Below are 17,516 nucleotides of genomic sequence, written 5' to 3'. Positions count from 1 at the left end.
CCTTAAAGGGTAAGCTGTCTTACTATCCAAATATCATGGCTGGGAAACTGAGGCTAACAAAGGCTGTATGATTTATGTGAAGCCACACAGGGAATAAACGTTGGGTTTAGAGTTCCTGGCTTCTGTTCCTGTGTTTGGACTAGCGCCGTCTCTCTAAGAAATACTTGATTCCCCCTAATGTTACGTCCCCGTCCGCGTATGTTAAATGTAGCCATTCAAAAAGTAGCTGATACTCAATTTTCTCACTGTCTGTCCTATTGAAACTAATGGATGCCTACAGGCAGGCATAAGGTATCGTTACCTTTGACAGCCAGTATGTTTTATGTTTTAAATTAGGTGTTAGGCAGAATTTTTGGATACTAATTTGATATAATGAGATGTGCTTCTAATATCAACCCTGGTAAGTGAAGGCCTTGGAGCCAGCCTACTCTTTATTTAAAATTATTCCATTTCAGATGTCCTAATGAGTGCTGTGAGTTGTGTAATTCTCTTATAATTTTCCCACATTCCCAGAAGGGAACTAGGGACTGGAGGTTTTTTTTCTTTTTTTCTATTTTTGTTTTGGTTTATTTCAAATCATGGTGAGCCCAAAATAAAGATCTAGGGGAAGAGTTTTTGTGAAATGCTTGCTATCTTGACAACAGCAATTAAAAAAATATTTTTTATAGTCTACATATGTGAGCGTTAAGGCAAGTCTCAATGCCTCTGCTGTTTGCCATTATCTTATAAATATCTTGACTCTGACTTTACAGTGCTGTTTATAGAATTTAATAAAGCAAATGTAATAATGCTGCCTGTGCTTTAATGCACAATCTCAATTGAGTTGACCAGAAGATAAATAGGAACAGGAATGATAGTGCATTCCTACAGATTGTTTTTAATAAGCATGTTATTTAGTTGATCAGCCCAGTGCCGTAATGCCTCCTATCCTGCTCTACCAGACAAATTTATTAATGCTTCCCCCCACCCCCCATTTCTCTGAGAACAGTGATTCCCTGCAGACATATCTCTATTAAACCTCTAGAAAGTCACAACTTCCAAATTAGATTAAGTAGCAGGAATGGTACTAGAAGAATCAAAGAAAATTGAGTGCGTTATTGAATTCATGCCACATTGTCTCAGGAAGAGATGGGAGTTATGTGTAGTGGTAACTTTTGTCCTTACTGTACTAACAAAGCTGTGGGCATTGCTGTCAAACCTAATTGTCTGCTGCACATCAGGACAAAATGAATCTTTTCCCTTATCAAAACTCGTACCTAGAGAGGTTTTACAAATGAGAAATAGGTTGCAGAAGGAAGCCTTACAATTGATCAAAATCATTTGCCATTATTTGCTGCGTACAACCCTACCCTGAAAACCTCGCTGGCAAAAAAATTTAAAAAGCATCTGGCTTTGGATTGTAAGCAGACTTGCTTGTCATGCTAGCAGTCGCAAAATGCAGATATTCATTTTAAAGCTGCCTATTTCTCATTTTGATCTGACATATTAAAAAGCATATAATTAATGGTTGACATTAGTAATTAACATTAACTTTATGGTGCTTAATATGCCATCATTCATCCATCAAATAACTGGTATGCATAATGTCTTTGCATAAAGGTTTTAATTACGCAAAATGATTCTGCAGTTCTCAGGCTCTACAGTTTAAAGTAGTTGTAAATGCATTTCTAAAAAAAAAAAATCAGAAATTTTCATTTATTGAACGTAAACACTGTTTTTGTTTCTCCCTAGGAGTGTGCACAAACGGGTAAGCCAGGGACTTCAACCAGGGAATGCAGACCCAAACGCACAGCTTCCATTAGTGGCTAAAGAGCACCACCTTGCTGTCGCCAGTGCTCTCTGGAGAAATTTTTTTCCATATTTGAAGAGCCAAAGAATGTCACAGATGCCACCTTCCCCTCAGCTTGCTGATACAGCTGCAGGTTAGCATTGACCCTCCATGCTACTACTGGATTTGTTGCTGTATTCTGGGTCACAGACTGTCAAGGATTTTGTATTTGGGGATATTGCTGCTTACATGTAGTAACTCAAATATGCATAAATGCAAAAAAAAAAATAAAAATAGATTCTGTGCTAAATATTTTGACAAGAAGAAATATTGTAGTGCTGAATTACTTGATAGAATACAAACAGAGAACTCCAAAGGGGTTTGAAGCTATACAAGCCTGATTTCTTTTTCCTTCCTAGTCACAGATTATAATCAACATTGCAAATGTTATACAATATAAATGAGAATAATTTATTTCACTGTATCTAGAATTTGTATCTTTTTGTAGAAGCTTATTATAACTTTGTGTTGAACTATCTTTTCTCTATGGCTGTGATTCAATCAAGTTTTTATTTTTGTGTAATATTTTGCATCTGAAGACAATTTTTAAAAGGTTGATTGCATGACTGTTAGCTTTTGCTGAACCTTTATGGTCATGGCATGGCATAAAACTATGTCATAACTCAGTTTAATTTTTCATTTTGCTTTGCACTGAAGGGTCTTAATCTTGATGTGCAATATTCCGTATGCGTGTGAACTCCCATGTGCAGCCAGACAATCAGCATGTCACTGAACGTGGGAAATCCCATTTTGATCTTTAATGTCAGTAGTGAGCATTGTATGCTGTAGTTGCAATAGTCCTTTAAATTTTAGCTAAATGGATAGAAAAGTAAAGTATAATTTATTTTTTTCCATCATGATGTGAATTAGATAAAGTTATAGGCTCAGAAGCACTGAGTTGGTAATAGAAACATGAAAAGACCCTTCATTTGAAGCAGCTCTACAGTAGTTAGTGACATTAATGAAGGAGGCAGTGTGCAACTGCAGTGGCCTCACACTGCTGAAGCATTTATGGAAAACAGCAATACAAATCAAAGGAAGAGGTTGTTAATGTCATAACTTTCACTCATTTCCTACGGTGTTACATCTTTTTATTTTATATTAACACAGTGGAATAGCAAGAAGAACAACCTATTATAAACTCTGCTGAAGAGAAGTGGAGTGCAGTTGTGACCTGCTTTATGTAGACATGTTAGGTAGTACTACAGAGGAGAAGGCAAACCCTTCCCACGAGGTACGAGCTTCTTGCCTTGGAGGTTGCAGCCCAGAGGAGAGAGCAGCTGTCACAGCTCTCCTGCTCCCCCTGCCAGGCAAATAGCCTGGGTCTCGCATTATCATTTCTGTCTCTGTTTTCTCCCTCACCCGTGTTACTGCTGGTGCTGCAGAAACAATGCAATAATCTGGGAGAAGGCTGGCACAAATTGCTTCCTCACCTAAGGCAGAGCAGGGACTCTGTATGACCTCCTTTTTCATATTGAAGCACATAAGGAAATGTGAGGTCCATCATAGCTTAAGGTAGTCTGTCCCTACACCATTAATTAAAAGAGCTTCGTTGTTGGTGTTCCTGAAAACTAGCCTTTTCTGTCTAATTCAAAGTGGGCTTCTCAATGCTTGCAGTTTTATAAATCATTACCATAATAAATTAATGTTGATACTTAACTTGAATTGGACAATTTGGGAACCAGTGAGCCTGTTATTTTGGTCCCCTCCAAAGACAGTTTTCCTGACTCATTTGTTGCCACTCATTTCCTATAACATAATAACTGCTCGGCATTTCCGATTACATTACATTAAATGCATTTGTCATTTGTAGCATCAACGATTGTGCTTTAACTTTTATGCTAGCAGTGTTTTATATAGATTCTACAGCAGACCTAGCAGGAACAGCAAAAAGTTGTGCTTCATTAAAAAAAAAAAAACAACCTATATGCCAAGTAGTACTACCCCCAGTTTCTAGATCTGCAGCTGTTATATGAAGATCCTTTTTTCAAGAGTAAGCTTGTCTGTAGTGCTTTATTTACACAATAACCTCTGATACCTGAAAGCTTATTCTAAAAATAGGAAGATACCAGCTTCTACTCAGTGCATCCTTTCCAAATACAGTTCTTCCCTGCGAGAGATGTGTGAAAACAAAAAGTAGGTAAATAAAACTCAACTCTGTAAAGCACAGTAATACTTGTGTGTATAAGGGAAGAAGTGGTGGATGGAGACAATAAAGGGAGGCCAAGAAGGATTAAAAAAAAAAAAGTTATTTTCCCTGTTTTGCGTTTGGTGTCTTACATCGACTTAAAAACCCCCAGAATCACAGAATGGCTGAGGTTGGAAGGGACCTCTGAGGATCACCTAGTCCAACCCACATGCCAAGCAGGATCACCTAGAGCACATTGTACAGGGTGGCATCCAGACGGGTTTTTGATATCTCCAGAGGAGACTCCACAAGCTCTCTGGGCAACCTGTGTCAGTGCTCTGTCACCCTCACAGGAAAGAAGTGAACCCCTTGGGACAGAGACTACATTTTGCCATGTATGCAAATGCTATCCGTTAGAACAGTTGCCCAGTTTTAATTGAGATTTCTAGTACTTCCAGAAATGCACAGTAATAATTTTAATTAATTCTCAATGCTTTTTTTTGTGAAATGGGAATGTACGAGAAAACATTAACATGGTACCATGTTTTTCTCTCTTTAAAATCAGGTTTTACTCTCTTAGCTTTGGATATACCCAGCAAAGCCCTATCAGATCTTCAGCCACAACCTGTTCTATCAATGATGCAGCTGTTTGGATGGGATGACATGGTGTGGCCTCACCTGGTGTCAAGATATCTGAGTCACCTAATTCAAAACAGGTAAAAAAAACTGCAACCACGTGTTCTCTGATGTCCTTCCGGTACCTTCTCATTCCTTCTTCAGACTTGGGAAAATGTTGCTTAAAATAGCAATGTTTCGTTAAGTTGGTCCAGGTTTTTTGCATCTGTTAAAGTTATAGATTTCTTGAAAACATCATTGCCTCTTGCATCGTTCACACGGTGTAGTGGGTGTTATTTGTGTTGGTTGGATTTTTTGTTTATTTGTTTTACATATAAATAGTTTAAGACATTCAAAATTTGTCAGGAAGATAGGTAAGTATTTTGAAAAAGTTGTCTTTTTTATGGCAGACCACTTTCCTCCAAATGGAAACAGTGTTGTTACTAACAGATTTTGGAATACGTGGACTGAGACTGTGTCTCCAGTGCAGTACTCTGGTGAAGAGCCATACTGTGCCAAAGTGAAATGCCTGAACCCATAACCTATTTTTCATTTGCATAGTAATAGCTAACTATCTATCCCCTTTTATTGTTGTTACTCTTTGGCAGTTGTTAGAGCTTGGCAAAGCATTAGCCTCCTACCCTAGCTGCACTTTAATTTGGTAAACCTGGTAAATTCTAAAATGTCTTGTTACTGGTCTTATTCTTCTCATGCCGGTTACATTTAACATAAAAACTTAAATCTTACTATAAAAAGTCAAGTTATACATTATCACAGAAATTTGAAGATACTATACAGCAATTATTTAATGTTAGAATGTCTTGATTTCTTCAAAAGGAAGAAGTTCTGCAGGAAGCTGAGGACGATGGGTTGGGTAGCGTTGAAAGTATAAGGAAAATGACTGTAAGAAAATGCATGCATTAAACCCTTCTTATTGACAAGCTTGAAACACTTTCTGAGCACATATTAATGTTCACGGAGCTCAGGTTTCTGAGACCTGCTAAATGGATGCTTTAAACTAAGTAATGGGATTAGAAAATGTCACATTCCTATGTTTTATGTATACCAATGTTAAATTTTCACAAAATCACAGGACTGTTTAGGTTGGAAGGGACCTCTCAAGCTCAGATAGTCTGACTTGTCCAATCCTCTGCTCAAGCAGGGTCAACTAGAGCAGATTGCCCAGGACTATGTTCAGTCAGAATTTTATATACCTGAGAAAATGTATTCCTCTTAATAGGTCTGTATAAACCCAAGATAGATGGTGTTGGGTAGTGGTGGTTGTGGTGTGTTCCCCCCACTTCTGAGTCAGGCTTTGGAAGCAGGGGAGGTGAGAGAGGAGAGAGGGAGTGTGTCTGTGTTGGGCTGTATTTGAAAGTGAAAAATGTTGCACGTTTTTTAGGGTACAAATTGCACTAAGTAACATAGCTGTAAATCGTGGTAAAGGCTATTCAAGTGTGAGTGGTGAAGAAAAGTCTATGGCCTTTTTGAAGGGAGATATTAAAAGAAGCTGAAATTAGTTTCCCTTCAGTCACTTTGTAATTCAAGAGGTGAGCATTCACTCCTCTGATTTGCTGCCTTTCTCGTGTGATCATTGCAGGGTCAGTTTCATGCAAGGTTTCAGATACGTAGCATGTGCTGAATGAAATAGGAGTTAAGTGTGTAAATGCCCATTTATAATTTAAATTTGGTTGCTCTTCAGGTAAGATCAAGGAAAACACTTTCATGCCTAAACTGGAATTTTAGTGTAATTTAGGTGCTTAAGGCTAATTAACAGCTCCCCCAGTAAACACTTCAGTGTACTTAAGTGTACATTAGCAATATTCACCTGACATATTGGTATATATGTATCCACATATATATATATATATATATATATAGCCAACCTGATGTTTATTGTTTTTGGAACCATGGCCTAAGTATTCATGTTTCCAAGTATTTGGTAGCATGGTTGCATTAGCAAATAGACAACCTGAACGTATGGCTAGCACTGAGTTCCCCCTACAGCACTGCTGCCATAATTTCATCTAGAAATGCAGTTAGCACTGACGGTATTTACCATGCGTCTACTAGTTAAACAGTTAGCGTGTTTGTGCAAGACCCTAGCGAAGTGAGCCTTGCACTTCAAGAGGGTTCAAACTTTTATGTCGAAATGCCATCCTGGGAATGACAGGCTCTTGCCATCCTCTTGCAGGCTGTGCCATGGAGTTACTGAAAATGTCAGGTTCATGGATCCGTATCAAGAGAACTAGGAGAACTAGAATGAGAAATTGTGTCATTGATGATGGATATTTGTCTTTTGCTGTCGTGTGTATATTCTTACTCTTTCTGGTTCTATTTTATATGTTCTCATCCTTTCTCACTCTCGTTTTTTTTCTTTCTGAGTCTCTCTTGCTTGCTCCTTTCTCAAAAGCTCCTCTTGGGAGCAGGGGACATATTTGCCTCTCTGTGAGAGTGCTTTATTTTTGCCCCTAAGCTGTTGGGGTTGTGATTGGCAAGCCTCAAGGAGAATTGTCTGTTTCCCCTATCAGTTGCCTCAAGGCCTATCAAGGTAAAAACTGAAGGATCTGAGCCTCGAACATATGTCCCTGCTTCATCAACAGAGCTGTCAGGTGCTCAGACTGCCTTATGAAAGGGCGATGAGTACCTAAGAAAAGACTTTTGAGAGAATTTTACAGATGTATCGTTCTCTAAACATTGTCATTTTATTATATGCTAATAAGACAACTTTTTTGTGTGTAGAATATAGTTCACGTCCTTATTTACCTTAGGCAGTTGTAGAACAAAAGTTATCAAAGTATCTAAGTGCTGGGATCTTAAGGCTTCATGGTTACTGTGCTGTGATAATTTTCACATCAAACATTCTCAGTTAAAAAGTGAAAAGATTATTTTGTTGCTGATTCTGTTACACCCTGCAAGGGCAGCCTGGTCTCTTTAGGATTGAAGCTGTGTCCTGCATATCAGCTACTTCAGTGTTGGTAACAAGAGTTCTGCTGGACAAGCTGTGTGCCCTTGGGAACATGTGCACAAGCTCTGGTATGTGTTTTTTTGTGTTTTTTTTTTTTCTTTTTTCAGTAGTGCTTGAAGTTCATCTCCCAACCAGTGTTGTGTAGTACATGATAGTATTATAACTGGTTTAAGCATCTTAAAGCATGTGTCTGAGCCCATTGGTTTAAAAGGACTACTTGCCATGCTTGTAGCAGGTAGTTACTGTTCTTTCCTTTCTGAAGGAGTAGGAACACATTCCTCTCCAGTTTTAGGAAGATGCCTAAGTGGCCTACCTGCAAACAAACAAGAGAAACATGAGTGAGAGTACAGCAGAAAGTGTGTTTGTAAGCCTTTGGGTCCATGGAGACTAGCTGTGTACATCGAGATTACATAAGGGTTGGATTTTGTTGTTGTTGTTTACACATTACTGCAAAGAGCATGAAGTCCATAGGTAGTCCGTAGTCCTGTTTTGTTGTGTTTGTGGTTTTTTTTGTTTGGCACTGGAATTTAATTTTCATATTTTATATTTTGTTTGCATTTGGTCTCCTTGTTTTGTCAGTAGCACTTCAGCAGGGATGTTCATACAAAATGTACAGTTGTCCTTGCCTTTAACTATCTGAAAAAGAAATATAAACCACAGTAAAACAAACAAAAAAACACCTTTATTAATGGTGTTCAGTGAGAAGCAGAATCCAGTTTGGCTACCACAGGTCTATGTGGACCTTTGTTGACTCTGTTGCGAGCATGAGTAAAAATTCAGTGGAAAATAAGTAGATTTATATGTACATATATCAAGAAAAGAGTACAAGGATTTTTCATTAAAGTCAAAGCACCTAGGACTGACTAGGGAGGAAATCTCTCAAATAAAAAGGTCTAACTATTTTCAAGAAATCTCACTGACCTGAAGCACACGAGGAGCTCATCCGCTAGGAATTGCAAACAGGGTGCAGAACAGACCTGCTGTCCATTAGCAAGGAGTTTCTGCAGAATTAATGATGTGGGGCTGATGTGCTTGGGAAAAAGTGACTGCAGCAGCTACTCATGGTGGTAAGGCGCGTAAAACTTTGGCAGTGCTGAAAGGTTGAGCAGCGTGGTTGTGCATTGAGTGTTGATGGTGCCATTGTTTCCAGCCTGACCCCTGGCTGGGTGTTCGACTGAGAGCACATACAAGTTTGCTGTGTGTGTGAATGTATATACTTGTGTGTGTACACGTCCATAAATGCATACATATAGGCATTTTTAAGTATATATCAAGTTTAGCAGCTTCCTTTCGCATCTCCAGGCTGTCTTTTTACCTTTTCATTTTTTAAATCTAACAAGACATGTCTTTATTTGCTAAAGCAGACCTTCTCCATCTCTTTATGTAGTTAGAATAAAGTAGACTTAGAGGTACCTGAGCTAGCTTCATATGAAAGGCTGGGGAAGCATAAGCAGCATCAATATGAAGTTCCAGGTTGATTCAGATAAACTGTTCTCAGCGTTGTACGTCAGCGGTTTGGATAGCACTGTCAAATTATCCATTGAGAGAATAAGACATTCTCCGTTGTGTGAATATTTTTCTCCTTCTGTTTTGTTTTATGCAGAGAAAACAAACATATGAAAGCAATCGTTTATATGCTTTTATGTTACTATGTGTGGCATTACAGAATTTATCATTTTATCTGTACTTAGGCTTCAGGATACGGCGAGCAAAATCTGTGGAGTACACAGAAGGAATGCTGTTTTGTCCTTTCTGTTACTTTATTTCTAATTGCCTATATGCACAGTTTCTATATATCCAGAGCCAAATGAAACACTCTGTCACCTTTTCACATGCTTCTATTAGATCTCTTTACGTTTTATTCCTCTTCTACCTATGCAGTGAGCTGTGTGAAGCTTTTTCTAAGATGGGCTATACATCCTACGAAGCTCTGACAGTACGTTCTTGGTTTCGATGCGTTTTGCAAATGTTCATAGATCAACCGACTGGTATGCTGGCCAAGACAGATGCTGAGCGAACAGTTGGTAAGTGTTCACATTTCCCTAATGTTTGCAGTAACGATTCTATATTGCAAAACTGGCAAACATTTTCAGCTAATTACAAAATGTATTTTTGTTTGTATTCCTTTACTTTTACCTAATTACAAAATGTGTTTCTTTACGCTGTTTGTGCTATTTATTGATGGTTTGCCTGCTCTGCATATGACAAATTTATCACAAACAAAGATAAAAGAGCTTGTTTCCTTGGAAGCAAAGAACAAAAACTTGCTCCCAAGGAGACAAGCTATTTTTCCCCCATGGAGAAACTGTTCTGAAAAAAGTGAAAATCTGAAGTAAATAGTCAGAAATCACGCTGTGAACCCCCTGAAAGAAAAAAAAATCCATTTTCAAGTAATTTTTCCCTAGTTTATATTGAATATTTTGCTGTCTTAGAGCAATATTTCATCACTTCTTCTACAAAACTCTGCAGTTCTAATTATCTGTAGAACACCTCTTCTAGCAACTATATCTTTATGCACATTTTGCAGATTTCTAAGAAAACCATCAGGAAAATGAAAGACTTGGTTGTCCATCTTTAATATTCTTCATTCTTGTATATCCGTTTTAGAAACATAACTATTTTAGTCACACATTCTTTGTCTAGAAAGATGCTGTCAGTTGCAGAATCTGTATGTTAGATATTTCAAAATCATGTTTCACCTTATGATTTTGTGACTAAAGTAAATAGAAAAGCATAACTGTGTGCTGTATTTCTGCTCTCTTGTAACAATCAGGAAAAGCCTATAAGGAACAGCTAACTGAAATGACAAGACTGATTTTTAAACTCTCAGAAGTAGAAAACATTCTCTCAAAGGCTCATGTTGAAGAATCAGTTCTGAAGCAAGACCCTAAAAATGCTCTTGTCCAATTCATTAAGGTACTGTACATCTTTGTCTTAGCTCATAGGAGAACTTGAGTGAAAAGAAATTATATATTAGATTTTTTTGTGTATGCAAAAGAAATTACCCAAACATCATGAGAGACTTAGTAAGTTTATTTATATTTATTTCAATGTTTTTGTTTTCTCAGGCTGTTGGTAGAACTTACAGTGCCCTTCAGACACTCCCTGAGAAATCTGCCATGATACTAAAGTCTATGGAGTATTTAGGTGATGTATTAAAGTATGTAAAACCTTACCTGAAGGTAAAAGGGCCTCCAGAAGGTCTGCAGCTTACATATTGGATCATAGGTAATTATTTTGCAACCTCTTCTCTGTTAGGAAATAGTTGTATAAGAAATCAGTAAAATGTGACTTAATACCTTTGTTTTTTGTATTGTTCATCTTAATGGTTTAAAAAAGCAAAGTCACCAAGACGTTACAGTTAAATATTCATTTTTCATCCATTAATTTTCTTTTTTTATCCTGATGCTGTGAACCCTCACCTTCTTGTGATTTTTTAAAAATTATCCCTGCAAACCCGTGTCTTCAAAAGTAAGATATTTTCATGTCTTTTGCCACTGAAAACCACTTGTTTTGCCTAAACAAAACCAGAAACAATGACAAGTCAGTGAAGCAGTTTTATGATGCTACATCATATTTACTGGAGTTATAATAACAGAGAGGTCTGCTTAAGCAAATTAGCAATGTAATATGAATCCTTTTAGAATTACTCCTCTTATATACAACTTGTGCTTTATTAAAACTCAAATTCTACCATTCTTTCAATAAAATGAAGAAACAATGATAGGATGGGAAAATGAGTGCTGTTTGTTATGAGTAAATATGCCACCGTCCGATTCACTTATCTTTAAAAATGCAGTAAGCCTTATATATCTTTAAGACAGAGATAATGATTTGCATGCACACACAATATACATCATGATTGTGAGGAGTACAGTGAAAAGCATGACCACCATGCAAAAGCGTGCATCAAATGCAATGAAATTTGAATTCCGTTAAAAATACTTTTCTATTGCAAGAGCTGCATATTTTGATGTACGTGACGTCTGTCAAATGAAATGTTTTTAGATATCCAGTTGTTGGGGTGGAGCCTTGTAAAGTAATTTTAGATTGGTATTTTCCTTTCTGTTCTTTGCAGTAGGAAATGATTCATCTTCAACCATGCTGTTGTGTGCAAGAAATTGTCCTTTCTTTTTTAGATAAAAAATAAGTTTAAAAAAGACTTTAAGGTATTTAAGTGTATTTCAGTCTCTTCTTCACATTCTGTGAGCTTGTTAAATTATAAGGACAAAGCCAGATTCATAACAAATCTGAAAAACCTGCCGTTTGTGGACACTGTACATGTCAGATTGCGTCTTCTACTATCCCATACATCACAGCAGTGATAATAGAAGGAGTACTTTTAGTCAGAATGATCATGTTTCTTTCAAAAGAGGAAGCTCAGACAACGTTATTAGAAGTATTGTTTAGTGATCATTCTCGTTCTCTATGATTGATTGTTGTGTTTTCTTTCACTCCGCAAGATTAATGTTGTTTTTTGTTGCTTTTAGAGATGGTAATGGATGACTTTTATAGATTAATAATATCTTGTAACAGCCTGCTTTTGATCTCTCATTATTTTTGAAGTCTTAAACATATTTTCATGGGGTATTCCTGTAGTTTCCACCTAGCAAATTTTTTTTGCTTCTAATTAAATATAAACTTAAGAATGTTTGTGCAAACTACTACATAGGAATCTGCTTAATTAGACACTTTATTTTTTTACATATGTATTTTGAGTATTAACACGAGTTATTTTCTCAAGAAGAATTGCATCTCACCTGTAATAAGATGTTTCTCAAAGTCCGGGTATTTACACATCAACATTTTTTTTCCTTTTTTTTTTTTTGAAACTCAAAACAAGTTCTTAAAACTGTCTCATAGCTGTGCAAGTGATATGATAATGTTAAGAAAACAAGGTGTTCTCTGAGGCTCTTGTTTTGTGGACTGAGAGCCCACAAATATCTGGAGAGACATTTCTGGTTTAATGCAGTTAGCTGCTCCTCATCCTTTTCAGTCTGCCAAATGAAATACATTAAACACAATTTGAAAGCTATTTAATGTTTTCCTAGCATGGAATTTGGGGAGTAGTTGCTGAGGTGGCCACAGCATTGTTAGAAATATGAATGGAAGGCAAAGGCACTGCCTCTTTGTACAATGCGATCAATGCACGCAGTAAGGTCGATGTGCTGTAAGAGCACGTGTGCTGATTGCAGTAGTGTTACGTACCAAGGTTTTTTAATTTTTCTGCAGGGCTGTGAGAGAATGCCCTTTCTTCTGCTTTACTGTACTTTTCCTAAAACAGCTCCACTTGTATTGAAACCTGTAATATATTGAAACAATTTGGTACTTCTACTTTGCTGAATTGTAAATGGACTTAAAATTTTCTTGGGGCTGTCTCTAAGGGAATGAGACAGTTGCTGTTGTTACTCTTGGATTATCTACTCAACACATTTCCTCTTCAGGCTCTCTTTTTTTCTTTTTTTTTTTTTTCATGATTGTAAATTGCTTTGGGATTTCTTGGTTCTTTTTCAACAGGATGTCTTGTAAAGAACTGGGCACCAATACTGGCCACTTCCAAAGCACAGCAACTCCTGTTCCGCATCATAGATTGCTTGCTGCTCCCCCACTCTGTGCTCCAGCAGGACAAAGAGCTGCCTGTGGCTTTGCTGTCTGCCATCCAGGAAAGTCTACATCTTTATCTTCAGGTAAATATCTGAACTCTATTATCAGCAGACAAACGTAGCTTTAGGAAAAGATTCATACAGCAGAGGTGCTTTTTTGTTTTGTTTTGTTTTGTTTTGTTTTTTCCCCTAATCAGAACAAGCATTGACGGAATATAAAGAAGCAGCAAGAGATTTTTCTTCTTGTGGAAGTGGAAGGAAAAATGCCACCCTATTGGCTTTCCTCTTATTGCATGCAGCTACGCTGTGCTACCTTCCAGAGTTGCCAGTCTGCTTGCTGTATATAGAGAGGCTCTTAGCCAACCTGCTGTTTGCACTGTCTCTGATGTAAGAGATTTCTGAAACAGCGGATGAAATAATCATAATATGTAGCAAGACACTTGTTGAGATGACAGAGCAAACAAATGTTTTAAATCATCCTTGATTTTGCTAACTCTAGATAATTAAAGATGAGCCATTCTGAGTAGTTTGTGTTGCTCTTAGTAACAAAAGACAAGCCTCTGCATATCATGGCACTGTTTTATCTTAATACTTTGAGGATGTGTTTTGCTGAATCAAATGCTTTTCCTACTGTTTGTGCTTACATGTGTAAAGCTTCGTGTCCTGTTACTCGTCTCATTCTCCCCTCAGCTTACCTATCACTCTTGAAACTCTGCAAGGCTTGGTGATGCTGTAGAAAGAGATTAATTCCTATGGGTGAGGAAAAGGTGGTATTTTTAAAATAAATAAGTTGGTATATTTTACCTTGTAATCCTTGCAACTTTTTTGCTTGTTTTTTCCCTTCACTCCTAATCTTCATTTTGATTGTAGTTTTAACTGATTACATACCGGATCGTATTGTGAAATAATATAGTGGTGACACTGTAAACATCCCTTGGATTTATTCCTTCTTTCCAAAGTTGCATTGTGATTGATGGCCTGTCATATGGAAATGAAATGATTATATAATGATGTGCAGATTATGACTTGCTTTGCTGCTCTGTAGGTATTTTCAGAAGCTATATACATGTAGGACCATCTGGACACTGATATTACTACAGAGTGTGACTGTCTGCTTGCTAATTTAGTGTTTTAGTCAGAGAGCACTCTTTCTCTGTAGTCTGCACATACGGATGTAGTTTTAAGATGAAGCCACTCAAGTTGGTTTTGAAGTCCAAGTGTTGTGGACCTTTGTTTCCTGTTTTCTCTGCCGGTCTCTGACTTTCTGACCTCACTGTGGGACTCTTCAGCAATCTGCTGCTTAGTCCATGTGCATTCAGGCTAAGCTAGATGATCTTATTGACTCAGTAGTTTATTTTAGATAATGCTGTTTCTAGAATACTAGCAATTTTTTAATTTGATAAAGACTTGGGGAGAGAAGACAAAGAGGAGAAGACTTATTTTTCCTATTTCAATATAGAACTTTTACATTTTATTATTTGTTTGTATTTACAAGGTTCCAGCATTTTAAATGCTACAAACCTCTTCATTAATTCAGAAGTATTTCCTTCCCCTTTGTTTGGGAAAGTGGAAAAATGCCAACTTAGAGTCAACTCAAAATGGAAAATATTTCAATATCAGTTCCAAAACTGATTCTCTTAGGGATGCTTCTGAGCTCCTTTGAGATCAAATGGATACTAGGGACTCTGACTTCTCAAGTAATTGTTTCACAGTTGGCTTAAGCCAAGTTGGCTTGAGGATGAATTTCTTCCCTTTCACCCCATGTGCATTCCCATTTAATTTGCTTAATGATTTTGCTGAAATGTGTGAGCTGATACAATTGGTAACTAGCCCCGCATAAATAAATAAATAAGTCAGGCAAATCAGAAAAGTGATAAAATAGTATATGTGGAAGGGAAAGCATGTAACTACAGTAGGAGGAAAGACAGAGAAACTGCATCCTCTGGGCGTAACCCCATCTTGATTAACTTAGGCTGCTGGTGAAATAAGTAATCAGCCTCTCCTTGGGAGGCTGCCCTGTGTCTGGTGCCCATTCAGGGGGGTGGAACAGCGATATTCTAGTGCAGGAGCCCTAGTTCTCCCTACTAATAGACAAACGATGTTCCATAGATCTGTCCCTGTTAATATCCTGGCTTACAACTTAATCCTTGGCCAGTTACATGAAAATAAAGAAACACGAATTTGGAGACCATACAAAATAACTTTTTATACATGCAAATTCTTTATACATCATCAAAACATAAAAGCTCTTATGTAGCATTGCTAATCAGAGTTCCCCCCCACCCCCCTCCGCAGTTTTCTGAAAAGTTCGAGGTTCCATTTCAATCTTTTCTTCTTGTCCTGAATTCTCCTTCTTCAGCGCCTTCAGTGTGGTCTCTGCCTCCTTTGTTGGGAGAAAACAAATTTAAAAAAAAAAAAAAAAACACAATTCAGATCTCAGAAAATGTATCAGTTTGCAAACAGTGATACTTCCCAAAGTTTTCAATAACTAATCATACGGTGATTTATTTGATCTTTTACGTAGGTTTTGAAAAGGATTTGAAATCAGTCTTTGTAGCAGGTAGTTAATTTCAGACATTCATTGATGCACCGGTTTTATGAAATGCTTTAGAATTTTGGGACTGAATACAAATAAATAAAATTCCCCAAAACATCACATACCCTACGTAATGGTAATGCAACTGGCAAAACAACTTGGACAGCGGGATTAAAAACAAGGATGATCTTGTCACTAAGAAAGACCATCACATCTGCTTATCACTCTGTAATAGCAGAGGCCAATTTTGTATCTTTTAGGATGAAATATTAAGTTCCATCTTATTTCCTAGGACCTTAAGCTCCTGGGACCCAGGAGTTGGACTTGGTGATCCTTGTGGGTCCCTTCCAACTCGGATATTCTGATGCTATGATTTCCTCACAGCATAGTTGTAACGGTTTATTACTACCATCTCTATTCATCAAAACTGACTGTATCCCACCCTCTGTCACTCCCTCCCATAAAACCCTACAGTTTTATTTTTATTCAAATTTACAGTCTTTGTGTAATTTTACACAAACACAAATTGTCAAATGCACTAATTAAGACTTGACATTGCGTTTCTCTCTCCTCAATTCAGACTGACTGTATTTGGTTTTGTTTGTGTTTCCTGCATATATAAATTTTGGCTGTACGGCTGTGCTTTTAGTAGTTATTGTGCCACTGGTCTGTTCTCCACTACACTTTGAACTTACCAGGAACTTTCCTTCAAACTTGCTCACTGATGCTGCATTATCAAAATAGCTTAGCTCTAAAATTGCTTTGCAACTCTTAAACTGGTATTTTTTTCTTGCCCAAAGAGTTACTTACCATATGGATATTATTTCTTTCATTGTGCATCATCTATTTTGATAATATTTGATGACCTAGGAAAGATTTTCATAGAACCACAGAATGGTTTGGGTTGGAAGGGACCTTAAAGATCATCTAGTTCCAACCCCCCTGCCATGGGCAGGGACACCTTCCACTAGACCAGGTTGGGATATAATATCAAAGCTGTTTTTGTAGTTGTTTGAATGGAAGATTTCATGAACAACAAGAATGAGCAACTTTTTTATAATTTTACGGGGCTGTTTACGTGATAATGATGCGTGTAAAACCTAACATTTGGTATTTTGTCTATTTAAAAAAATAAAATAAAAAGTAGCTGATTTGTGTGATAGTGGATCGTTGAAACCTACTACAAGAAATTACCAACCAGTTGAGATTGCTCTGTGATGGATTTCTTGGAGAGTAGTTTGGAGGAATTTTGATAGATGTTTACCAGTAATACGGGAAAGAACTGAAGCAGTGTACAGAACTTCAGCGAATAAACAGTAGTTCAAATTCATCTTGAAGACTACGGTGCGGTGCATGGAATAAGCATAATGTATATAATAATGGGATAGATGAGATACCCTTCTTGATTTATCAATGTTTATCCTGTCCAAATACAGAAAATGGTTTATTTCTATCTAAATACAGGAGAGTGGTGAAAGATCTTCATTTTAAGTAGTGCTTGGCACATACATTTTCCAGTAATTTTAATGGGCCTGTGCAGGCTCAGCATTTGTCAGAGACCAGACCTTAAAAGCCCTGCTGCAAGACACATCTGTGGTCCAGTATTTGAGCAAGCTTATTAATACGTTTTGTGAATTATAGTATGTGTTTAATAGGAATTGTACAACATTAATTGGTGAGCAGCAGATTTATTCCAACAGCAGGACTGATATTATAAGTCATCATTAGGTAGCTTGGCATTTCTGCAGTGAATAGTTCCAGTAATCCATATTAATCGGTTCTTCACTCTCCACAGGTGATTTACAGATATATGGATAAATCAGAAGAGAGGCAGCTCT

At 37.3% G+C, this 17,516-nt stretch overlaps 1 protein-coding gene across 1 annotated transcript in view; it reads left to right on the top strand.

Annotated features, from left to right (window-relative positions):
• The window catches only part of MMS22L (MMS22 like, DNA repair protein), a 96,571-nt gene that overhangs the window by 67,433 nt on the left and 11,622 nt on the right, over positions 1-17,516 (top strand). Inside the window, 6 exon segments of the mRNA XM_040552794.1 lie at positions 1,732-1,922; positions 4,522-4,672; positions 9,421-9,563; positions 10,313-10,455; positions 10,608-10,767; positions 13,057-13,226. Of these exon segments, the coding sequence (XP_040408728.1) occupies positions 1,732-1,922; positions 4,522-4,672; positions 9,421-9,563; positions 10,313-10,455; positions 10,608-10,767; positions 13,057-13,226 (958 nt within the window).

This window comes from Cygnus olor, chromosome 3 (genome assembly GCF_009769625.2).
Source record: "Cygnus olor isolate bCygOlo1 chromosome 3, bCygOlo1.pri.v2, whole genome shotgun sequence".
Lineage (NCBI taxonomy): Eukaryota > Metazoa > Chordata > Aves > Anseriformes > Anatidae > Cygnus > Cygnus olor.
The sequence above is the reverse complement of the archived record's forward strand: the minus strand, read 5'-3'. Positions and strand labels throughout refer to the sequence as shown.